This window comes from Lissotriton helveticus, chromosome 12, assembly GCF_964261635.1.
Source record: "Lissotriton helveticus chromosome 12, aLisHel1.1, whole genome shotgun sequence".
NCBI classification, from domain to species: domain Eukaryota; kingdom Metazoa; phylum Chordata; class Amphibia; order Caudata; family Salamandridae; genus Lissotriton; species Lissotriton helveticus.
Window position 1 is genome coordinate 163,643,528 of NC_136073.1, and position 25,992 is coordinate 163,669,519.

The 25,992-nt window shown below is 49.0% G+C and overlaps 1 protein-coding gene across 1 annotated transcript; it reads left to right on the top strand.

Moving 5' to 3' along the window:
- Nucleotides 1-25,820, top strand: LOC144798427 (2-acylglycerol O-acyltransferase 2-like). Its single transcript, XM_078669297.1, has 6 exons — nucleotides 1-193; nucleotides 4,314-4,492; nucleotides 16,675-16,879; nucleotides 17,162-17,336; nucleotides 19,830-20,029; nucleotides 25,298-25,820. Exons 1-6 carry the CDS (start codon nucleotides 100-102, stop codon nucleotides 25,450-25,452), a joined length of 1,008 nt encoding a protein of 335 aa, XP_078525423.1. The 5' UTR covers nucleotides 1-99; the 3' UTR covers nucleotides 25,453-25,820.
- Nucleotides 25,821-25,992: the final 172 nt, after the last annotated feature.

Consider the following 25,992-nt stretch of genomic DNA (forward strand, 5'->3'; position numbering starts at 1 on the left):
CGGACTCTCCCCCGCTCCCTGCAGCCTCCGGCCACCATCATTGCACGGACCTGGGGCTGCCGAGGATCAGCGCGAGGAGAGAAGCCGGGATTCAACGCCATGAAGATTCAATTCGCGCCCCTACACCTGCCGCTGAGCAGGAGGTTGCAGACCGCGGCGGTGCTCAAATGGATCTTCTCCTTCCTGGCTCTAGGTATGGGGTGGTGGGAGTAGGGGGGTGAGAGGAGTTGTTTATTCGAGGGTGGCGGCGCAGTCGCTGAAAATTGAATCGACCGGGTTCTCTGCAACACAGCGAGATCTAATTGCCTATAGTGATTCTTATACGTGATGCGAGAGGTTTAATCTGCTCGGGTCCGTTCAGAAGTGTTCTAATAAAAGTGATTTTAATAAAGGGTGTTCTCATCATTAATCGTAAAGCGCTTCGTCGGCCCTGCTCGCAAGATAGAAATCTGCATAAATAAAGTTACTATCGTGGCCCCTGCGCGCACCTCCAGCGCGCACCTGCTCGTCAATCCTCGCATACAATTCTGGGACCTGTGGCTTGGCGCTGCTCCGCGTCTGAGGGCAGGCCTGTTCCAAAGCCTACGGTAGGTTTTGTTTACATGACCAGGATGGCTGAAAGTGCCAAAGGCATGTTGCAAGCTGTGTAACTGGGGGGTCCACGTTCGACCCCGGCGTCAAAGTGCACCGGTCTCGGCAGCATGAATGCGCATCAAAGTAACTCCAAGGGGGCTTCTAGGCACGCGTGACGAGAGCTTTGGAAACCTAAATGGAAAGAGAGCGCCTAGAAGTCTCTACCTGTTCCAGGATCCGAAACCCGGGGGTGGGGGTGGGGGTGGGGGGGGGGGGGCGGCAGAGAAAGAGATGCCCAGATCTTTTAATGTGCGTTAGTCAGATTTCATTTTTGGGGTGGGGTTTCCTTATGAAGTTATTATCAGGTGCGTTTGGGGAATTTGTTTGAAGCAAACTAATACTACAATACCCAGAATGCCTTTAATTGTTAAAAGGGACCGACCTCTGAGGAGAATAAAAACAGTCTTTATTTGCCCATTGGTCCTATTCTGGGTAGTTTAAGATATTTTTGTAAACGCGTTTTAAGAGATTTTTGAAAGGGTATGACGGAGACCGCAGTTCACACGGCTTGGAGGGAAGAGGCCTGGTGGCGCTTGCTGCGAGTACCGTCTCCGTAGAGTACGTCACAGCCATTACACTAAAGGTGTTAGACTCGTGTTTCAGCCTAATGCCTTCTGGGTACTGTAGTCTGTTACAGTTGAGCCAGTGTAGGGCAGCAGAACTGACTCCAGGACTATCGTAGGGGAAAAGTTCCGGACTGGAAACGCTGGCTGAGGTGACATGAAGCTAGTTGGCCCGTTTGACTCCTGTGTGGAGCGCTTTAAAAAGAAAACCTCGTAGGCTTGTGCCCATTGGGTCTTGTAGTCCGTACTAGTAATGACAGTCTCCTCGGCTGCGGACAGTGAGGGATTCCCCTGCCAGTCCACATTCAGACAGGAGTCATGTAATATCTGTAGGGGGAGGGTATATCCTAGATCGAGGCATCGTTTTATTTAAAGTAAATCCATACTGTAAACTCTGACCATGTGAAAGTGACACACCCCCTTTCAGAAAACCGTTTGACATACAATGCTTGAGTGAATCTATGCCCTTATGTTTTTATGACACATTTGCATCACATTCTTGTAGTGTAGAACTGTAAATTACATTGACTATTCAGGCCCCCTTGTATAAGAGTTCTTTTTAGTGACCCTAGAAGGATGAAAGGATAAGTAGTCCACCATGACTTCCTAGCCAGTCACCTCCATGTGGCATTAAGATCACTACATTAGTGACTTGGTCGTATATCACCAGCCCTAATTCCTGGACAAGTGGCTCGGTTAATATAAATCTTAAGGGTTAAAACCTGCTAAGAGAAGTCTGTGAATCCAGCAAGTGTCTGCTTGTTATCCTTGTCGGGTAGCTCTGGTGGTTAATGAAGGTACCTCAGATCTATGCAGCCTGCTGTCCACTCGTTCAAATCCACCTGAAATAGCTCCGAGGGTGACTGCGCCTGCTGCATAGAATCCATATAACCTACAGGCTAGACTTGAATTTCACTGAACTCATTGGGCTGATGCACTCGTTGCAAAGATCAGGAGGATGGCTTACACTTGCTTCACGTTTTACTAATCTGTCCTAATGCGAGTATAGTAGCGGCACAACGTCTATATATAATTCCAATTCAATTAAAGTATAATGCACTTTTGGCCCAAGATTTAATTATGTTGTGTAACTCTCCAGTCAATGAATTTGTAAGCCGTAGCCTGTATAAGCTTTAAAAAACTTTTCTGAAGCTCTTTTAAAGTTAATCAGAAGTTTTTACCTTATTTTGTTGTTGTATGGGTAGGCGATAGAACATTTTTACATCTCCATTTTATAGTGTGTTTTGAAAGCAAAGGTTTTATCATCTAATCATTTTAAGTGCAATATTTTTTTTTCTGTATTTGTTGATCTCAGTTGAGGTCTGAATCATATATATATATATATATATATATATATATATATATATATATATATATATATATATTCTCCATGGCTGGTTCCTTTCGCCACTCCAACAGCGCTCAGTACGGGTGCGGCGCCCTGCAGCTGAACCACGCTGCTGATATCTTGTCCACAGCTCCCTCACAGGAAACAAATGGGTCGCACTCCACGGGTATTCTTTTTGCAGTTTTTTTATTGTTTTTAAGTTACATTTCCACAGGCACGATCGTGAGCAAGGTATTTGTAATACCGAAACGCGTAGATCGGAACATCTGCCTGTGGAAATGTAACTTAAAAACAATAAAAAAACTGCAAAAAGAATACCCGTGGAGTGCGACCCATTTGTTTCCTGTGAGGGAGCTGTGGACAAAATATATATATATATATATATATATATTTTTACTGAATTCCATCCTCCTGAGGTTCAGGGAATGAGCATCACTGAGTCAGGGATTATCAGCTGTTCTGCAAGCCTAAAAGAAGCTGCTCCTAATTGTCATCATTCCCATAATTCTCCGTGCTGATGCTTACACGAATGCAACGGGCATGAAGACACAAGGTCTCTGCTCTCCACAAGGGCCGGACTGGCCATAGTGGGCACCGGGCAATCCCCCGGAGCGTCGCACAGGTGGGGGCTGGTTTTGGGCCCCTGGGGGCTGTTTTTGTTACAGGGCGGATTTTGCAGCTAGCTGCAATATTGGCGCTGTAACAAAATCGGCTGAAAACCGGCCCTGACAAAGAGCTCGGCAGCACCTCCAACGCCCCCCCTCCCCCCCGAGTGGGGAGGGGTGGGGGGGGGGGGGGGGGCGAGCACTTTGCCAAGGCCGTTTGTGGTTCCTAGTCTGGCCCTGCTCTCCACCACTGTCCAATTATTTCCTTGTTTATTTTGGGATCTTGAGAAAGTAGAACGTGTTGATCTGTTTATCCCTTGTGAGGCTGTAGAGTATGTGCTGTTTTAAACTCCAGCTGGACTATGCGTAAACCCGGTACAACAGGACCAGATTATGTATGCCGCCCCTTTCCTATATGGGAAGAAATATTTGCACACCAGCTTCAGAGAGACGGTATTCCGTCATGCGAATAAGGCATTTAATCGTGTTTTTTGTTGGGTTTCTTTGGTCTGGAAGGAAGGTCTAAGGAGGTGTCTGTGTCCAGAAGTGTTCTTGACCTCTCACCTACACCAGCAGAGCTTTGAGTGGGCCGGGTCCTGCCGGTACTCCGCACAGACCGTTCTAAAAAGTAGCTGCTGAGACTGGTCCCTATCGGGCTCTCCGTTTTTACCCTCTGGCTCAGGGTGGAAAAAAAATCAACTCTGTAGCAGTCCTGTTTTCACCCTTCACTACATTTGAGACATCTTCAGAGACTCCCTTCAGTGCTTTCACAATCTCATCATCAGGAACTGAAGCATTTTCAATATTGTATACAATGAATCTATAGTTGTTGCTTATTTATCTTGCGCAACTAACAACCATTGACAAAGCCAACAGCCCTGGCTTCATGTATGTTGTCAATGGTTGTTAGTTGCGTAAGATAAATAAGCAACAACTATAGATTCGTTGTATATAATAAATTTCTGTAGAACTGAAAACTAGTTGCCAGATGTATGAACACATTTTCACATAGACACAGAATGGGTAAAACTGTTTGATACATCTGGCCCGAAGTAACCAGAAGCGGTAACACAAGGTGGGGCCAGGCAGCCCCTTCTGTGGCTGGTTCGCTAATCCTCCTCTGCGCTCCGCCCTTAGCCCTCACCAGTGCATCTCTCTCCACAGCTCAGTGCTGCCTGGCGGTCTTCATCCTGCTGCTCCTCAGCGACTACTGGTACCTGGCCCTACTCTACGGCGCCTGGCTCTACCTGGACAGGGACACGCCTTCCTCCGGAGGTCGCAGGTCAAGCTGGATCCGAAACTGGAGTCTCTGGAATCATTTCAGGGACTACTTCCCCCTCACGGTGAGTAAAGAGCTCAAAGACTCAATTCGAGTGAAATGTATTAATTGTTTTAAATAATTTCTCACTGCAGTCAAATAAAAAAAAAAAAGCTGAATTTGTTTGGCAGTTTGCACAATCTTTTTGCCCACTCCTACTCCTGATGGTGTGATGATGCATCCCATTTTACAATATCACAGGCCACACACCCAAGGGAACCCGCCTTTCAAGTGACTCACTCTCCAGGCGCTAGTGGTTGGTACCACAATATCGCCTGACAAATATTGCATGTATTTACAAAATGTTCCCTCATAGGTGGTATTAACAGAAAAGCTACATCCAATGAGCCTTTTCATGAACAATACTTAATACATGGTTTGCCAGACAACATTTCTGTAGCAATATTCTGACACAAGAGCTCTGAAAGTGCCTTAATGTTGGTGAAAAGTTGTTTTATTGAAAGATGTTTTAATGTGTTCTGTTGTATAGGAGCTTGATACCACCGTTTCAGTACAGACGCATACATGAAAATTAATAATTAAGAAACTGGGAAACAAGATGCTCTCTACACTAGACTTTCTGGGTATTGTGGCAGCTAGATAAGCCTTCTAGCAGATAAGTATCTTGGTTAGACTTCCCTTGGCATCCAGTTAACCTGCAATGATCATAATGTTGAATTGCTTCAACCTACTGCCTTCAAAGTGCACATCAGACTACGGTTTGTGAGGGAATCCTCAAAACTAGTGTAAGAATTTGACAAACCCATTGAACAATACAGAGACACCGGTAAATGCTGTCTATTTGTTATACATGTCCCCCTTGGGTTGGGCTTGCCCCTTCCTCCCCCAGCCCCAAAACCTGTTGCCTTGCTCCTCATTTTTGTTGATTCATTTTTGCTGTTTTTAGGGCTCTGCATGCTTTACCACTGCTGACCAGAGCTAAAGCGCTTGTGCTCCCTCCTTTGAACACAGTGAGATTGGGTTACACCCAATTGGCGCATTTAATTTACTGAAGTACCTAGTAAAGTGGTAATACATGTCCCAAGGGCCTGTAAAATAAATGCTACTAGTTGGCCTTCAGCACTAACTGTGCCACCCACTTAAGCCACCCTTTAAACATATCCCAGGCCTACCATTACAACCTGTAAATGCAGTTTAACTGCCATTTCTAGCTGACCATAGAAACCTTTTGCCAGGTGTTGGAAGCCGGAGTCCCAGTCCAGCACCACTGTCACCAAATGCAAGACCCGGGACTTCTCACTCAACCTTAGGCCAAGTAAGGACATCGTTTGAGATAGCCCTGCTCACTCCCTTAGCAGCTGAGCAAGAAAAGCCAGGCATATCTCCAAGGCATGAGTGTACAGTATGTGCAACCACACTCACAGCAACCCACTGGTGACGCCACAAATGGACTCCACACGAGTTTGATAAAACTAGTATAAACTTTATATAAAAAGATATACGATTAGACCACATGATACAAAAGCCAACATATAATAAAGGGTAATCTTCGTTCCGGCTGGCTGGTAGGTTCAAATCCCAACCACCGCTTTCAAAATGTTATGCTGGTCACAATGCTAGAATCGCACACATTGCAATGGACAAACAATAGTGCACTGCGTAACAATACAATCCTGTGCTGGGCAAAGGCGAAATAATACAATGCGTAAAGATACACCCCAGTACCTTGCAATGGGAGAAATAATGCAATGCCTACTGCTACAATCGCGTACTGCGCAACGAAGGAATAATGCAATGCATCACACCACACTCATGTACTTCGCAATGAAGAAATAATGCAATGCGCACCGCTACAATCATATACTTTGCAATTAAGGAATAATGCAATGCGTAGCTTCAATCATGTACTTTGCAATGAAGAAATAATGCAATGCGGGCCGCTACCCTCCTGTACTTTGCAATGGAGAAATGATGTCCGGCGTCATAAGACAGTCCGGCAGTTCGTTAGCAGCAATATTGGCAATTTGTATTACGACAGTCAGCCTCTTTGATAACTGTTGCCCCCCACATGTATCAATGATGACATAAAGTACAGCTTCTCACTCTGGCCTCAGTACTGCCACTCTTTTGATCAGTACTCGCTCCAATCTGAGCCGAAGCAAAGGCTCACCACGCCAGAAGGACAGAGGTCGAGAGCGTGTCCTTCTGAGCCCGCACCCTGCCCAGTCAGTGATCCATGTTACCTGGGGGTGCGACCCTCCTCTCCTCTCCTCCTTCAGCGAAGTGGGCCTTCCGCGCAGATCTTTCTCAATGGGCCTCAGCGGATCGGCCTGGCAGCTCAGCTCCTCTGGGACTGCCGGTCCAGGGCACAACTGTTAAGGTCTCAGGTGGCAGGGTACACATACCCCCACACCTCTGATATTACGTTACTCCGGGTGCGCGTTCACCAAAGCACCCTTCGGGTTTCCTCTGGCACGAAGCCACTCGTACAACGCTGATGGGACTTCACATAGACCCTGAGAGCATGTTCACCAGGCACTCCTTCCTGCAGTCTCAGTTGGCACCAAGACACGCACAACGCGCTGCAGAGACTCACTTTCTTCCGGTGGGCACAATGATCAGCCAATCACCTCCACAGTCCCAGGTTGAACCAAAGCACGCACACTGCTTCACTGAGACTTACTCCACCTCCGGTGCCCCGATATCCAAGCGCTCTTTTCCAACTCCTTCGGCCGCACCCCAACACGCTCACCGTGTCCGAGCCTCACTGCTCATCCGGTGCACTCGATGACCAGGCGGTCATCACCTGCGTCTCCGGTGCACCCTGACATGCACCCTGTACGTCCAACTCTCTCCACTTCGATGCACACGTTGACCAGGCGCTCCTCACCAACGCCTCCTGTGCATCCCAACACACACCCTGTGCGTCCAAGACTTCTCCACTTCCGATGCACACGTTGACCAGGCGCTCCTCACCAATGCCTCATGTGCACCACGACCTGCACCCATTGCGTCCGAGACTCCCTTCACCTCCGATGCACACGCTGACCAGGCGCTCTTCACAAACGCCTGCAGAGCACCATGTCACGCACCCATCTCATCCGAGACACACTTGTCCATGTGTCCAAGATCACTGGGCCACCTTCCGAGGGTCTCCAGCTGCCACAACCCGCGTCCACCGCGTCGTTTGAAACTTCTCCGGAAACTTTTATGTTCCTTTGTCTCCAAACAGGGAGCCAGCTCACCTCGGGTCCTTGGGGTAACAAGACACAGCACAAAGCACAGTCCCAACAGCCTCTTGCTTGGTTAAAACGGCAAACTGCAGACTAGCCCCAGATCAGGAAGCAAGGGTCGGTCCTTCCCAGCAGTATCTTCAGTTGTTCCTTCCTTAGCAGAGGTTCCTCTTGACCACAAATTTGGTCCAAGCCTTTTCAGTCTCAATCCATTTCTATTCCAACATTCAGGGGTCTCCGCTCCATAGTTATACGCCTAAATGCCTTTTAAGTTCTTGTGCTTAGTTCTCTGACCCCTGCCTACATTGGTTCTGAGTCTCCCTCCCAGTGTAACCTTTCTCCCTTTGATACTGGGGGTCTGGATCCTTAATCACTAAGCAGGAGATGGGTCAATTGTTTTATAGCAGCAACCCAGGCCTCTTCACCTCCCGGGGCTTCTCTCTGGCCTAATCTCCAGATGCAGGTCTGCCTGGTGCCATCTCACCCCCTCCCTGGGTCAAGACCTCCCCAGCTACTCTCTCCTCTCCGATCCGGGCAGTTAATCCACATTCAGCAGAGACTCACAGAAATGCTTAAAGCACAAAACTCAGCCACTTTCTAAAAGAGGTTTCTGAACACAGTGACAAAACCACTTTCATAGAAAGATTTGTTCATACATACTAAACTTCACTTCTCCATTTTATACTTATGGGAAACTAGGCTACCCAACACAATACCCAGCCTCTCCCTTCTGTCCTATGGGCAGGATAGCCCCAGTGAAAAACGAAATGGAGTGTCTTTCACTGTCTGGGCATAACACACACCTCAGTATATGATCTGCCTTTTACTTACACGCACCGTGCCCCGGGTTTACCCGTGACCTATCACAGGGGTGCCCATTGTGTACGCAAAACGGAAAGTAAGGCCTGACAAGTGATTGCACTTGTCAGGACACATGCTAACTTAGCAAACTGCTTGCAGGCCCTACACTGCAGGCCTGAGTTCCCTTCTCCATGCACCTTGGCATTACTAGCCCTGGCAGACACAGTACACATCACTAGGGACTTTACTAGTAAGGCAAACATGCCAATCATAGCCAACCAATTATCATTACACTTTACAAAGGGAACACTTGTACTTTGACACTGATAAGCAGTGGCAAAGTACCCAAAGCATCTAATTTGGCAACTCTGTCAGGAAAACGGTCTAGGGGGAAAGCAAAATGTTTAGGGAACTTTAGCCAAAAAGGCCAAGTCCTACACCAGGCCTAAACCTTACTATTTAATACATATGTAACCCCTAGGGTAGGCTCTACACTGTCCATAGTACATGGTGCATTGGATGTGAAAATCTGGATATGTATTTTTAACTTTTACATGTCCTGAGAGTGAAAAACTCTTTAAATTTACACTACTGCAAGGATAACATTGGGTTGCCTTACAACATTAAGTGATAACTTTCAATTGGGAGAAGGTTGGAAAGTCGACTTTTATGTATAGAATTGTAATTTAAAAGCCTCTTTAATGGTATAGTTGGAATTTAAGTCCCAATTCTGAAAATTGCACTTTTAGAAAGTTTACGTTTTCTTGTCCTGACTATTTTCTGCCTGCAGCCTGTATCACATGACTAGGTGTAGCTAGCAAGTGGTCTTTGTGTATTATTTCTATTTATTTCTATTTAGGGGGTTTTGTAAAGCGCTTGGTGACGCACAACGGCGTGTCCCCGCGCTGAGGAGCAACTCTTACTGGAACCTATAGAAGCGGCGTACCTTACTGGGCAAATAGTGCAGTTTTAAGTTTGACTCTGAAAATTGATTCTGATGGCTCTAATCTCAGTGCCATGGGTAGTTTGTTCCATCTTGAGGCTGCAAGGTACCTGAAAGATCTTCCGCCCATTCGAGCTCTAGACACCTTGGGAACGACCAGGAGTCCAGAGCCAGATGATCTCAACGAGCGGGACGGCTCATAAGTAGTCAGAAGTCCCTGCAGGGGAAGAGGGGATCTCCCGTTGATGATCCGATGGCACGTACATAGAGCTTTAAATTCTACCCTGCTTCTGACCGGAAGCCAATGCAGAGATCGGAGGGCCGCGGCCGATGCAGCTCGTCTGGGTAGTTTAAGCACTAAGCGGGCAGCGGCATTCTGTAGGACCTGTAGGCGGTTGAGGTTCTTCTCCAAAGTCCCTAAATAGAGAAGATTGCCATAGTCCATCTTTGATGTGACTAGTGCATGCACCAGGGTTTGTCGGGCTCTCACAGGTAAAAACTTCAAAGTCTTCCTGAGACTTTTAAGGGTCCCAAAACATGATCCAACCACCTGATTAATCTGGGGGCCAAAGGAGAGGTCAGTGTCAAACCAGATGCCCAGATTCTTTGCTTTCTGGCACGGAGAGGGTGTTGGACCTAGGCAGGATGGCCACCATGCCGACGTCCACGCTGATTGGCAGCCCCCCACGACCAGCACCTCAGTCTTGCCTCCGTTGAGCTTGAGGCAGTTGGCGGACATCCAGGCAGCTAGATCTTGCATGCAAGCTCTGAAGATGTCCGCCGAGAGACTGGGTGCACGCGACAGGGAGATCACCAACTGCGTGTCGTCGGCATAAGACACCAAGCGGAGGCCGTGACTCTCTACTAAGGTGGCGATAGGAGCGACATAAAGATTGAAAAGTGTTGGACTCAGGGACGAGCCCTGCGGCACCCCCTGGTCCAAAGAAATTCGCTCAGAGTAGTGGTCGCCCTGCCTCACTTGGAAGCCTCGGCCAGTGAGAAATGAATAAATCCATTTCAATGCTGCTCCTCTCACCCCTCCTTTGTTCAGACACTGTAGCAAGATGGAATGTGCTACAGTGTCGAATGCAGCACTGAGATCTAATAGAATTAGAGCCATGGTTTGTCCCTCGTCTGCACCCTGTCTGAGGGATTCGGTGGCCCTAAGAAGGGCAGATTCCGTAGAATGACGGGGCCGGAACCCGAATTGGGTAGGGTGAAGAATGTTGCCTTCCTCCACATACTTCATAAGCTGTTTGTTTACCACCTTCTCCGCTACCTTAGAAAAATAAGGCAGCAGAGAGATGGGGCGTAGGTTGTCCAGCTTCTCAAAGCTAATATTAGGCTTCTTGCGGAGGGGAAGCACCACAGCCTGTTTCCAGTCCTCAGGTATAGAACTGGATCGGAAAGAGACATCCAGCACGTGCCTGATATAGGGTTCAAGGGTCTCCAGACTGTCACTCAACCTTTTTGGGGATGCAGGGTCACGGGGGGAACCGGATTTAACAGATCTGCAGATTTTGACTAGCTCTGCCTGTGAGGGGGTGGTGAAGTTGAGAAGCAGATTTTGATCGTCTTCCATCTCTGCTAGGTCTGCAGGCTCTTCCGCTGCAGGAGGAGTTTCGGGAAAAGCAGAATAAATTTTGGACACTTTATCTCCAAAGTAGCTAGCAATGCGGTTGCAAGCTGCTACTGAGTAATCATCCTCTTGAGTAGAGGTTTTAGGAGTGGCCAAAGATTTATATATACTGAACAGTTCCCTGGCAGAGTTCTCTGCCCCCTGAATTCTGTCTGCATAATATGTGGCTTTCTCTATCCGGATTTTATTATGATAGGTGCGCCTCTTAATGAGATAGGCCTCTTTCGACCGGTCGTCGTAAGCCACTCTCCATTGTCTCTCTGCTCTTTTACATTCCCTTTTGGCGCAGCGCAACGCATCGCTAAACCAGGGAGCAGTTCTATGTCTGTGGGCATTTTTTGTTGGCCGGCCTAATGGGGCTTCGCAGTCCAGAGCAGCAGTGATGCGGTCATTGAGTAATTTGCTAGCTGTTGCCACATCATTGCCTCCTGGGGGCCCACCCTCGATGAGAGCTTTGTTGAACTCTGGCAAGGAGAAATTCGCCCACCTGCGACGGGGGTAATTGAGAGGGGCAGGATCGGTTACTTTATGCTTAGGCACGTGTATAACAAATGGGACATAAAAGTGATCTGTCCAGGGTAGGGGTTCTGGGGAGGCAACCAGGACATCCTCCCAATTGGCAAATATAGGATCTAACAGATGCCCACGGTTATGTGTTGGGAGCTGCCCCTTGAGCTCTAGCTGTAGGGTGTGAAGTTCTTCCCTGAACTCCATCGCTCCTTTATCTTGCGGATCTTCCAGATGTGTGTTTAAGTCACCCAGCAGCAGAAACTTGTCTCTTCTTATTGCTGTTTCAGTGACACACTCTAGAAGGTTACCTTTAAATCTAACCATGGGTCCAGGTTGGCGATAGACAAGCAGACCTTTTATAGTCGTGCTTCCGTCAATAGTTATGGTAAAAAAGCCCGCCTCACAGTTTGCCAAACTAATTGGCTCTAGTTTGCACGCCCAATGTCGTTTAAAGGCGATCGCAATTCCGCCTCCTCTGCCTATCGGTCTGTCCAGGCGCACCATCTGGTAATCCTCTGGTAAGGCCTGTACAATATCTGGCTCGGAGTTGGTGTCGAGCCAGGTTTCTGTGATGAACAGCAGATCGGGGTGTTTATCAATGAGAAGATCGTATACATCATGTTTATGACAGCTCAACGATCTAACATTGATGAGGCCACAAGACAGTGAAAGGTTGCAGATCTTGTTGTCTACTATCGCTGTGCTGAAGCGAAATTGGCAGTGACGACACCCTTCATTCTCCCCTACTCTAACACTATGGAGCCCAGGGGTGCAAATATTTGTAGCACAGCCTAGTAGTATATTCCTGCTCCAGGTGAGTCTACCGGCCGGACCAGGGGTAGGGGCCCTGGGCCGTGTCCGGTCGCGGACGGGCGCAGACGGGCGCAGACGGGCTTGGCTTAGGCGCGGCTTCGGCGCGCATCCGGCGCGCCCGCTGCGCCAGCCCGCTGCGCCGTCTGGCCGGGATGCACATTATATAGTGTGTGAGGAGGGTGGGAGGGCGGCGCGAGTAGAGCGCACCCCCAGCCCTACCTAAGATGGCGCCCGCCGCCGCCAACAGCAATTTACAAAAGACGGCTGGGCGAGGCAGGGATAGGAAAATTCAGCGTGGGAAAGAGGTGTCAGTGTGCCTGTAAAATTCCCCAATTAAAACTTGTATTTAGAACCCCCAAGTGCAATTCGTAAAAACGCGGTATTATCAGCTTAAAAACACACTTTAGACAGTTAAATATGCCAGCAATTGAGTCCAGATAAAAGCGCTCGCACCCCTAGTGCCTCTCGCTAGGGAGAGCTCAAAAACGGGCAGCGAGGAAGTCCAGTACCAGCTCTAAATAGCCTGGGAGGGCGGGAGGGCGGCGCGAGTAGAGCGCACCCCCAGCCCTACCTAAGATGGCGCCCGCCGCCGCCAACAGCAATTTACAAAAGACGGCTGGGCGAGGCAGGGATAGGAAAATTCAGCGTGGGAAAGAGGTGTCAGTGTGCCTGTAAAATTCCCCAATTAAAACTTGTATTTAGAACCCCCAAGTGCAATTATTAGAACCCCCAACTATTATTAGTTAGTAGGATGAGCCATCAGACTTGATGGGGGGCAGCTGTCACCTACCACACTTACACATCACAAAGGCTCTGCCTCAGCACACTCTCAAAGGGTTTCACACTAGTCTTTTATGCTCACAGTCCAGCTGGGGCCAGAGCAGGGAGGTAGGACATTCCAAACCCCTCTAGGGGTGGAAAACTCCAGAACCTTTTCCTACTTAAAGCTGGCACCAAGTATAAATACTGGACCCTCAGACACAACTCTTCAGTACTACGCTGGACCTGTGTGAAGACTCAGTAGGCCTGCTGTGCTGGAAGGACTGCTACTCTGCTGCTTGAGTGAAAAGGACTGGACCTGAATCGTAAACCCAGGACCACCAGAGTGACTCCAAGGGCCAGTTGGTTGGCCTCCTGATCAGAGCCTCTGGGGCAGAAAAGGCAGTAACCACCTTGAATCCAGCAGCTGGACTGTTCCTGCTGAGTCTTGCCCCCTACGTGATGCCACCACAATCCAGGACCGTTGAAAGTGGGCCTGAAGGTGCTCTTCCAGCTTAGCTGTGGGTTTTTGGGCACAACTGACACAGCACAACACACCTTGCAGCTCTGCATCTGCGTGTAGCCTCTGACGCAAGACCTCACATTGCAGCCCCTTAGAACTGCAGCTGCATGACTCATCTGACACACGACTTTGCATTGCAAGCCTCCAACTGCATGCTCTAAATCACCTCTCACCACAAGACCAGTCGACTCCTTCATTGGAACTACGACTATGTAACAGAGCCTAGACGTGGAATCTTTCAACACTGCGCAGCCAGATTTTAAGGTACTTTGTTCAGTGGGCCTAACTTGGTACCCAGCTCGTGGTCCATCGTGACCAGTTAACTGCAATTGGTGCTTTGTGCTTTTAGCCATTCATTTTATTTAAATCTTAAAAATTGCATATCTCGTTTTACTGATTGGAATCTTGTCATTTTGGTTTTGGATAGGTTTACATTTTACTATTTTTTCTTGATTGGTGTGGGATTGTTCTTGTGCAGTGTTTTCACTGTATTACTGTTCGAAGTTACACATCACTTCTAAGTTAAGCCTGACTGCTTTGGGCCAATCTACCAGAGGGTTATGCACAGGGCAATTTGGGGTTTGCTAGTGTTTCGCCTTGACCAGAATTGTCGCTGTTTGAGAAAGGTTTCACCCCCCCCCCCACAAAAAAACAGTAACCAAATCTCCTACATGATTTATCAGGGTAAAAGGTTATAGTATCATGTTTCCACTTAGTAGGGTAAAGAAAACCACATAAGTGTCCAAGAACTGCAGAGTTTGCATGGAACTAATCCTCGCTGAGTCCACCTCTTGGCTAGACAGCCTCAGGTGCTGATATTGGGGTTCAGGGAAACCAATTGGAACCTCCCCAGTGAATTCCTCCTTGTGCAAACTAACTTCTAACTTTTCTAAAGGTTTCTGAGCCCGAACTCCATAACACTGTCTTGGCCTTTTCTCTGACTTAATGAATCAATGTGTAGAATTCAGCTCTGGTGCATTGACCTATCTGGGCAACTACGTGTGCAAGCCCATCTCCAAGCAGTGACGGGCTTGGGAACAATTCAACTTCTGTCACGTTCCTATTTCTTTAGGGATGCTTGCCTAAGATCCACATCCTTCAGAGGCCTCCAGCCAGCAGTGCCCTCCTGCCCGCTGCGACTTTGCCCCAGGTTTCTAGTGCCCTACGGTCTGCGCTCTCGCCACTTTTCCTGCCACCATCCTCCCCTGTGCTGTTTTCCCACTCTTTTCACTTCCCCAACACCCCTCACAGAATCTATTTAATGGAGGCTGCAGCACTACTGTGCAGCCGGCGTGCCAAAGGCAAGCCCATCCATGCTCAGTGCCAGGACCCTGGCCCTCCAGACTCCCACAGCTAGACGGCCACAGATCTCCGTGCCATGGACCCCAGACGCAACAGTGGGACTGGTCACCTGCTTTTGCTGCTGCTTCACTGCCACCCCAGGTCCGACTGCCTGTGCAGGAACCCACATTACACTGTCCCTGACAGCTGTCGCACGCCCCCCCCTTCCCGGCCCCACACCCGATTGCTCCTTATCAACTCCATTGGCGTGTTTGCACAGTGATCTGAATTCTGGGACATCATTTCCACCCTCATCCTTGATGTGTCCATCACCGACACCTGGCTCACCCACACCTCAGCCCTAGACATCGCCACCCCAACACACAACGGCTACAAGATGAAACTCTGCAAGCGTACCAGCAGACACGAAGACTGCATCGCCATCGTACACAAGGAGCAATCCTCTGCACGACCACCTGTGATGAAACCACACCGTTCGTGGAACACTTGAACTTCCAGCTCCATACGGAGGTCGAAATCCTCTTCAAAGGCATCCTCTCATACAGACCTCCAGGATCGCACACCAACCTCAGCGATGCACCCACCGACCCATGCCCCCATCAACTCTTTAACCTCTAAAGCGACAAGATGAGCCATCGGCTCCCCCACCATCCTTGACGCCTCCATCATCCCAGCCACCTTTCCAGATGCCTGGAAACATGCAAAGGTCTGACTGCCCGCCCATCCCCCACAAATCACCCTCCGCAGACCTCAAGAACTATCGCCCCCTTCTTGATGCTCCCGTTTCCTGCCAAACTCCTGGAAAAGGTCATCAATCTCACCTGAGGGTAGATGCAGGTAGATGCAGCGTTCACATTTATGAAACCCTTTCTCTTGGACTAACCATTGTCCACCAGTTGTTCTAGGTTTAAAGCTCAGTGTCACTCCAAATTAAGAGATCTTTTAATATCTGCGATTGTTTATAAACAATACAGTTTAGTACCATATTTGCTTTTTAAGTAAATGCCAATGTTTGTGTATATTGGAGTAGATCTCTCTATTTTGACTAGTATAATTCATGACAGTCTTGACATTTTCATCAAGGTTTGCTCTAACATTCACTGTACATTTTCGATGTTTACTCATTAGTAAACCCTCTCTTAACCAATTTTACACTTTTCATAGTTTTGCGGAGTCGAGGGTAGCCTTATTTAAAAATAAAAAAAGTAAACTTTCCAACATATCTTAGAATTTGTTTTATAATTGTCATATGTACTGCGCAACCTTCTTGCCCATAACTTCTCTCCATATGGAATATTAATGATTTGAGGTCCAGGAAGTGAAGCAGTAGCATGCAATGTGCTATATTAGTCCATCTCTTTTCTGTTTAGCTTGTTACATCTGCCATTGTTCGAGAAGAGTACAGTCTATGAAATTAATGCTCCTTGCTGTACAAACTTAGTTCTACGTTCACAGCATTGCCATTAAATGCCTATTTTTGAATTTATTTGCTCTTCAAGCAAAGGCTTAAGTGTCTGCTCTTCTCTGCCCAGGGACCTAGCAGAGAGATTAATGTGTGCTCTCCTTTTGCTCTAAGACCAACTAATGGCTTCGATGCCTGCTCTTCTCTGCTAGGGAACTAGGCAAAGGCTTCCAAATGTTTGCATTCCTGCCTAGGAACAGAGCAAAGTCTTCCTTGTCTGTTCTCCTCTTCACTCTGCTGTTATCTTCTTTCTGTTTCCAGTTGGTAAAAACTGCTGACCTGGACCCAGAGCACAACTACATTTTTGGCTTCCATCCCCACGGCATACTTGTCGCTGGCGCCTTTGGCAACTTCTGCACCGAGGCCACTGGCTTCTCGCAACTCTTCCCCGGCCTGAAGTCACACCTGCTGATGCTACCCTTCTGGTTCAAGGTGCCCTTCTTCAGGGACTACATCATGGGTGGAGGTAAGCATGTGGGTGGAAGGCGGGCTGGGGCTTAGTTATCATTGGTGTGAAAGGTGCAGTGGCACCAGGACCAAGAATGTAAGGGGTCCACTGCACCCCAATAACAATTTCTTTTTTTTTCGCTCCCCAAACTAGGGGTTGGAGTGGGGATGAGGTGGCTTTTACCTCATTTGCATTAGAGCCAGCTGCACCTTTGCTAAACCAAAACCACCACCACCCCCACTGACAGGCTTGGTTATGGATACATAGTAGTGAATATTGACTCCTCAAATTTTCTTCCAGGATTGGTGTCTTCAGATAAATCAAGTGCCGCTTATCTTCTGAGTCAGAAAAGTGGAGGACAGGTGGCCGTGATTGCAGTGGGTGGACCCCCTGAGTCTCTCGATGCTCGCCCGGGGGCGCTGACCCTACAGATCCTCAGCCGGAAGGGCTTCATCAAGATGGCATTGGTGCACGGGTGAGGTCCCCTTGCTGCTTCCAACATCTCATGATCTGTGAGAGTGCTCCACTCTTATCTTGCCCCCCTCCCCCAGATTCTGCTTCCCCTCGCACCTTTTGCCCCCCTGGCCTCTGCTTCCCCTCGCACCTTTTGCCCCCCTGGCCTCTGCTTCCCCTCGCACCTTTTGCCCCCCTGGCCTCTGCTTCCCCTCGCACCTTTTGCCCCCTGGCCTCTGCTTCCCCTCGCACCCTTTGCCCCCCCGGCCTCTGCTACCCCTCTCACCTTTTGCCTCCCTCCCCCCCGCCTCTGATTTCCCCTTGCACCTTTTGCCTTTTTCCCTTGCACCTTTTGCCCCCCCGTCCTCTGCTTTCCCCTTGCACCTTTTGCCTCCCCCTGGCCTCTGCTTTCCCCTCGCACCTTTTGCCCCCCCAGCCTCTGCTTTTCACGGTCTCTGCATTAATCAATCCACCACCCTTGACATCCACAATCAATCAGCGAACACCAGCCGTACAATAACCACCTGGTCTCTACTCATCACCCAGACCACCACTTCCATCATTTTGGCCATCCACTCTGGGCACTAACTGACTCCCCCTGCCTCCAGCCTCTTTAACATCGGAGCCAACACGGAACTTCTCAACACCTCCATCTCTACATCAACCTTCCCAGATGGATGGAAATGCAGAGGTCTGACTTCTCCTGAAGAAGCCCTCCTAACACCCCCATGACCACAAATTACCAACGAATCTCCCTGCTCCCCTACCCAGCTGAAGTACTTGAGAAGGCCATCAAACAGTTCACTAAGTACCTGGAACTAGACAACCTACTTGACGCATCAGTCAGAATTCCTTGCCAACCACAGCACCGCGACCACGCTGATTGCCGCCACAGACATCCGATCTATCTTCGACCATGGAGAAACAGTGGCCCTGTTCCCTCTCGACCTGTCTGCTAGGCTCGATACCGTAACCCACCACAACCTCATCAACTGACTAAACATCAGCATACATTGAAATGCCCTCAAATGGATCACCTTCCTCTCAGGATGCACACAGAGCATCCGACTACCTCATTCACCTATTCAGCCAAGAGCATCCTATGCGGCACACCCCAAGGATCATCCCTCAGCCCCACTCTGTTCAACATTTACATGACTCCCACGCACCCTCACTGATCCCACAGGCTGTACACAATCTCCTACATAGACACGCAACTTATTATTTCGCTAACCGAAAACCTCTCCACTGCCAAAACCAACTTCTGCAACATCATGAACAACCTAGCCAAATGGATGGACAACTGCCTCAAACTCCACTCTAAAAACAGAAGTACTAATCTTCGGGAAGAACACCTCCACATGGGTCGACAGTTGGTGGCCACCGGAACTCAGACCAACAGACACATCGAAGGACCATGCATGCAACTTCAACATGATCTGTTCCTCAACAGCCAACTGAGCATGAAACAAATCTACACAGTCACCTCACCTTGCTTCCGCACTCTCCTAGTTTGCAGAATCTTCCGATGGATCCCAAAAACTCTAAACAGACTTGTCGCCAGCTGCCTTGACTATAGCAACACTCTCTATGCCGGAATACCACCAAGCTCCTCAAAAAAAACTCCAGACCATACAGGACACTGCAGCCAGTTTCATTCTGGTCCTCACCGGACGGACCCACATGCCCCCTACCCCCGCATCTCTGAAACCTCCACTGGCTAACCACCTGGAAGAGATGCTAGTTACATTTTCTCATGCATGCATAAAAGGCCCGTCAAAATCTAGGACCATCCAGCATCGACTGAACTTCCACCTACCCACAAGACACCTGCACTCTGCCTCTCTTGCTCTTGCATGCACCAGCATCCTTTGCAGCCGCAGCGGGGGCTACTCCTTCTCTCACATTGCGGACAAGACCTGAAACGCCTTGCCCCTCCACCTCTGTACAGCACCCTCTTTTGGACTTCACCAAAACTCAAGACCCGGCTCTTCGACTGAGATACAGTACCCAGATACCCTTAGGGGTGATTGTGCCACGCTATACAAATGCTAATTGATTGATATCTCGCAGCTTCTCCATAAAAGCATCCACAGCCTTCATCTCTGCAGCACTTGTCTCTGATAATAGTTTCCCCACCACTGTTCATCTTCTATTTGCCCCTTCTCCTAGCAGTGCTTGTTTGGTAATTGAATACGGGGTGCTGAATACCAAGCAGTGTAGTAGTCATTTCACCTCATGCCTTTTTAATCCTCCACCCGATACAACCTGATCCTTTATCTCACTCTAAAAAAAAATCCTGCTTTCTCTTTGTGTTTTTTTTTTTTTTTTTTCTCTTTCCTGCATCTCATTTCCTCCTTTGTTCCCCCTTTTGTGTTTCTTCTTTCTTGTTCTGGATCAGTCAGTTGACAAATGAATGCTGGCTGGCTTCACCTGCTCAAATTAAGCACTGTCTAGTAACCCTCACCACTGCTCCCATCAATGCAGAAATTGACGCAATCCCTTTCTACTGCAGGGCACGCCTCGTTCCAGTGTTCTCCTTTGGGGAGAATGAGCTCTTCAACCAGGTCGAGAACCCTCGTGGCTCGCTGATCAGGACCATACAGGAAGGGCTGCAGAAGAAGATGGGTGTGGCACTGCCACTCTTCCATGCCCGTGGCGTCTTCCAGTACAACTTTGGTCTCCTGCCGTTCCGGAATCCTATCAACACTGTTGGTAAGATCAGTCTCATCCTCCTCAACCAGCTTGCAGTATTCATAGATCTGTGAGGTGGTCTTTCTGCTACCATATTGGGCTGTGTTGCACCTGTGGTTTAAGTATCTGGTTGGAGACTATTCCCTACTTCCGTATTTAAGAGCCATAATAATCCACATTTGTAAAGCGCACAATCACCCGTAAGGGTCTCTAGGCGCTGGGGGCCGTCAGGAAGATTAAGCGAGCTATTGCCCAGAGTCACATGGTGCTGGGCTAACCTGCCGCCGGAGCCGGGGATCGAACCCTGATCCCCAGATTCCAGCGTCAGTCGCCCTGGCCGCGGCGCCACACCTCTCCCCATCAGCCATCAGTTGACATCGGACTACTGTAGACCTGGTCTGTGGTTAATGTCTCCTTCTTCCCACAAGTAAATGGGATCTCTTCAAAGCTTTTGTTTGAGAGTGCAAGCCTGTCATGAGCATCTCCAATGCATGTTGTTGGAAAATAAATGTCCCCTGAATGGTGAGCTAGCATGTACCCCTTCCTTGAGTGCCTAGAAGATATGGATCTAATATCCTGGCTTTTATTTTAGCCTTGATGTCCTGCTAATCTAATGTATGCACTGAGGCTTAGGCCTGTTGCTGGCCATGCAAAGTCTAGGACCTCTCCTCTGAACTGGAGAAGTGCACCAAGTGTGCCCTCCCACTGCACAGAGGATCCCTTTTTCTGGGTTTAGCAAATAAGGGAGTCGTGGCAGCATGCTGGGTTTTGTGATCTGTATATAGTTTGAGTAGACCTTTTTATCTGTCAGTGAGTAAGGGCTTCGGCTCTTCTACTTATATAAGTACACTGTTAATTATGGTGAAACCCAGATCCTTGCACTCACAGCATATGTATATGCCATATGTGTGTAATACATACAGGGTAGTAGGACTATGTGTGTCTGACAGAGGTCTTCAAACTTTTTTGCTCCAAGCCCCAACTAAGCAAAAATGTTTTGAGGTTGGCCCCCCTACAAAACTTTAAGGCAATTATTGGTGGAGCGGGAGGAACATGGCTGTGTGCAAGGGACGGGCTTATGAGATGATTTCAGGAATACTTTTCTATAGCTCATTAACCACACTAAGTACGATACTTATAAAACAGCAAATGCATCAAACAAAAACATGTGTGGTCCCAAAAATGCTGCTTCCCATTATTGGGGTGTTGTAGCTCCTCACACTCTTGGACCCAAATGCAACTACACCTGCTGTATTATTGATAACAGCAGTCCTGGGTAGCAGGCTATCTCCTCTACATCTTTCACCTCTTCCCCACCATGCCTGCCCATCACTCCGATTTTGAATAAGGTTTACATGCAATTGCAGCTGCATTAGCGCCCCCCTGGGAAACCATCCACGCCCCCCCAGGGGGGCACGCCCCACAGTTTGAAGACCTCTGCCGTAGGGGAAGGTGGACCGAGGGCACCATTGCAGAAAAAAGGGAGACCTAGTGTGGGAGCTTTATGTGTTTTCTGAAAGGGAAGAGAACCTTATTCAAAATCGGAGTGATGGGCAGGCATGGTGGGGAAGAGGTGAAAGATGTAGAGGAGATAGCCTGCTACTCAGGACTGCTGTTATCAATAATACAGCAGGTGTAGTTGCATTTGGGTCCAAGAGTGTGAGGGGCTACAACACCCCAATAATGGGGAGCAGCATTTTTGGGACCACACGTGTTTTTGTTTGATGCATTTGCTGTTTTATAAGTATCATACTTAGTGTGGTTTATGAGCTATAGAAAAAGTATTCCTGAAATCATCTCATAAGCCCGTCCCTTGCACACAGCCATTTCCCTCCCGCTCCACCAATAATTGCCTTAAAGTTTGTAGGGGGGCCGACCTCAAAACATTTTTGCTTAGGGGGGGCTCGGAGCAAAAAAGTTTGAAGACCTCTGCCCTACGGCCACCAACTTGTATTGCCTCCGAGTCAGGGCCGGACTGGGAACCAAAACCGGCCCTGGCAAAGTGCTCGGCCGGCCCGTTTTGCCAGGGCCGCTTTTCGGCCGATTTTGTTACAGGGCCGATTTTGCAGCTATGCTGCAAAAACGGCTCTGTAACAAAAATGGCCCCCAGGGCCCAAAACCGGCCACCCACCCTTGCGGCCGACCGGGGGATTGCCCGGTGCACACAACGGCCAGTCCAGGCCTGCTCCGAGTGCGCCCTGCGGCACGGTGCTCTGGAGGTGTGGAATCTCCTGTGGAAACACATGGGCAAGTTTCTAAAGTTCGCCATTGACCCAAAGGGGTGCGGGGGGGGGGGGGGCTTTGGCCACTCTCCTTTACGGACTGACCCCACAGGGATCTGACCAAAGCCCTCGATTGTCCCTCACGGGGGTGTGACCAGAGTCCTCTGTTACCCCATGCGATGCCGTCACCACCGTCTGATGCCCTCAAACGGCGCCGCTGTCACCCCTGCCTGCAGGGGCGGGCGGGTGATGAAACGCCCATGTCTCCTGGCACGGCTGGACTCTGGACGTGCCCCGGGCGGTGTTGTGCAAAGCTGCAGGACTTTGCTCAATCAGGTTGATTGGGGGAGGAGGTGGGGCGAGGACAGAGGTTGTTTGCTTTTTGTCCGGTTTCCAAACATGTTGCAGTTTTCTGGTCTGCAGAGGGAGGCGGGCAGCAATCCAACGGAGCAGAGGTCACGGGGAGGATTACAGCCTGGCCTTGCGGAGTCCACACCGAGGAGCTGTACCCCTCCCTCCCTTACTAGCCCCGTACTGGGACCCACATATGATCTTGCTGCTTCGCCTCAATCCGGAGTAATAGCACCCTTTGCTAAGAGTCGAACTCGCACACCGCTCTTGGTATGTACCTCAGACCTGACCTGCAGATCCCCCCCTTCTATTCCTGTACTGAAACTCGCGCTCACGGCTCTCCCAATGCACTTCAATCCTAATGTGCAGCGCCCTCTGCTGTTTACACACTGTTCTGCAACGCGCCCTACTCCTAGCCTCCGTAGTCTGTTCTTACTGTACTGTACTGTAGATTGTGTGCCGGTTTTCAGAGGGTCGTTTAAAAACAGAGGGAGGCACAATTTGTTACAAAGCAGGTCTGGTTAGCCGTTTTCTTCAGAAAGCAGGTTAATTAACAGGGATGATATTTTTTTTTAATTAGATTTTATTTCTTTGTGTCGCCTCTGTGTTTCTAGGTGGAGCGCTATCCTCCTGCCCCCCTCCCTTTGTTGATGACAAATTATAGCTCTTTTTCAATTTTTGGTAAATAAATTCGCCAGCTTTTGTTTGTCAACATCTGGCCAGCTTGTGCTAATACGCAACACCCCTGGCTACAGTATTGCGCACCATGAAACATTCAGCCTGTGACCTCTATAAAGAGGTCTGGGCGGAATGCTCTTTACTGCGCCTTCAAGTGAGCCAGGATTGGTTCCTGGACATTCCAGCCGCATCTTAAGGTGGCAACCCCACCAGCCTGCATCCCTGGGCTCTGTTCATACGTGGGTCGGCTGGGGGCTCGGTGGAATGGTGCATTACTGGGGGAATCTGTGTTCTAACCTCGAGGTCACAGGCTCGAGTCCATATGGCTCTACTCGGCCTTTTATCCTGCAAAGGTTGATAAAATAAGTACCACTGAGTTGTGTAATAGTAAACTTCCGTTATGTCAGTGGCGCTGAGTAAACTCGTGGGGTAATTGAGTGATTTACACATCCAAGTTTAGTTTAGCATGGGGAAAGGTGGAGGTGGTTCAAGAGTTGGTTTGGGGGGGGGGGGGGGGGGCACTACTGCCTGCACTACTTTAACATGGGAGCCAATCGTGCCCTAGTCGGCTCACGAATAGAATCTTTGGCGAACACATCCCTCACTCGCTGTATCTAGAGCTATTTTACCTTTCCCAGTGACTAATAAAGTTTTGAAACGGGCACCGGAGATGACAAGGCACCCACGGGAGGGGAGGGGGGGGGGGGGTGGGGGCTGACTCATCCCCGTTACACCATCGCCAGAGAACAAAGTTCTAGATTATTCATTCCCGAAACAGGGGATCAAACCGTGAGTCCGCAGCGTTCAAGTGAGCTGATGGGCACGTGCTTGTCATTAGCTTCCTTGCTCTCAAGTCCCTGAGCCAGGGCTTTAAGTGGGCCGGGTCTCACCGGTGCTGAGCACCAGCAGTTTTTTAAAGGGGGGCTCGAAACGGGTCTCTAGGGGCCTCTGTTTTGTGCCCTGGCACAGACGGTCTGTTTTTTCCCGGAATGTAGTGACCGCAGCACATTGATGTGCGCTGCTCACACTGCTCACTTCTCAGCAGTGTGCGCTGCTCACACGGCTCACTTCTCGATAGTGGAGAAGTTACTCCATGACGTCATAGGTGAGCATTGTAGGGGGATGGGAAATCCTTTAGAAAGCCATTTTCTCTCTGGATTTCCCTTTTTGAAACTATCCTTCCAAATCCAAATAACTGACTAACCTATCCACCACTTAAAATGTACTTGCATGTTTCACTATACTAATTCAACACTAATCCTCTATGGGTCCCGGAGTAGCGTGCTCCTCGCCGTAAAAGCCTTTTGACGCCTCGTCAGGGGTAGTAAGCTCTATATAATGCAATTACAATACAACATTGCCCTGGTGTCACCAGGGCTTTAACTTAAGTGGACCCTTTTTCAATATTATATACAAGCCATAGTTGCTGCTTATATATCTTGGGCAACGAACAGCCATTGACAAAGCCAATAGTCGCAACTTGTTTTAGACGTGATGTTACTTGTATCATATATCTAAATGCAATGACAGAAACAGCAAAGTTCAAGTTGTGCGGCACACTATGCTAAGCACTAATTTTTTAGCTTTTGTCTTAAGCCACGCCCTTAATTACATTGGCCACGCCCCTTTGAGGCATCCTAGTTGTTTTATCCCGGTTAAAGCCCTGAGCCCTTCATGTCTATTTACCACAAAGCTCGAGGCAGCAGAAGTGACATTATGCACCCTTGTCCTCTGACATCACAGGGTCCATCCCTTGTTCCACATGTAGCCTTTCAGTAGCATTCTGTTGCTGCTGAGGGGCTAGAAGAGCAAGGAATAGGAGCCTTGTTTACTACTACTACTGTTACCTTCATGACCCCTGACACCAGGAGCTGCAAAGTCAGTGCCAGAACTGTGGGTTGTACCAAAGACTGCACCAAGGTTAGCAGTTCTCCCCCTAAAGGACTACTGTGGGTACACCAATGTTGGAGTGGGAGGTGATAATGGAAGACATAAATCCCCTATGCTCAGAGGAACTCTTTTCTTTGTTTTTTTCTAGTTGGGGAACCCATTGTGGTGGAGAAGACCCCAAACCCATCCCGGGAGTCGATTGATCAGCTGCACAAGGTCTATCTGGAGAAGCTCGTACAGCTCTTCGAAGCGAACAAGACCCGCTATGGGGTTCCCGAGAACAAGCATCTCAACCTGATCTAAGGACCAACTTTTCGGCCTAAAAATGGATGATTAATGGTCATTTATTACATCACATGTCTTTCAAAGACTGTTGGGGGAAGAGGGTTTACACAGCCGATCCCATGAGCAGGCGAAGCCCTCCACAGATGCCTGCGTTGCTGGGTGGTGTTTTTCACAGGGGGAGGCATACCCCCCTCTTTCTCCCCATGCAGGCCGGGGTTGCATGGTTCATTTGATTCATGGCTGGCCTGGATTGCGAAATGTTGCATTGTATGTTGGGGAATTAATGAGACCAAGGACTGTATATTGCAAGAAGGTGGCCTCCGTGTTCTGTGAACGGCGAGGAGGCCTGCGTATGCTACCAATAAAGAGATTATTTTTTCATTGATCCCTCAGGCCTTTGTGTCTTCTTGGCATCCTGTTAATCTAGGGTGTGGCTGATTGCACAATAGGAGCTTTGGTAAGAGTGTGATGCTAGACTCAGGTGATTGGACCCCTGGGATGTGCTAATCCAAAAATGTCCTGGTAGTTGACCTATCCGGAAAGGCTGAATAGTAGGCT

Excerpts from the sequence above, each read along its gene's own strand:
- LOC144798427 (XM_078669297.1), top strand. The coding sequence starts at position 100 with ATGAAGATTCAATTCGCGCCCCTACACCTGCCGCTGAGCAGGAGGTTG. Across the intron at positions 17,337-19,829 it reads AAGATGGCATTGGTGCACGG|GGCACGCCTCGTTCCAGTGT; the intron begins GTGAGGTCCCCT and ends TTTCTACTGCAG. Across the intron at positions 20,030-25,297 it reads GAATCCTATCAACACTGTTG|TTGGGGAACCCATTGTGGTG; the intron begins GTAAGATCAGTC and ends GTTTTTTTCTAG.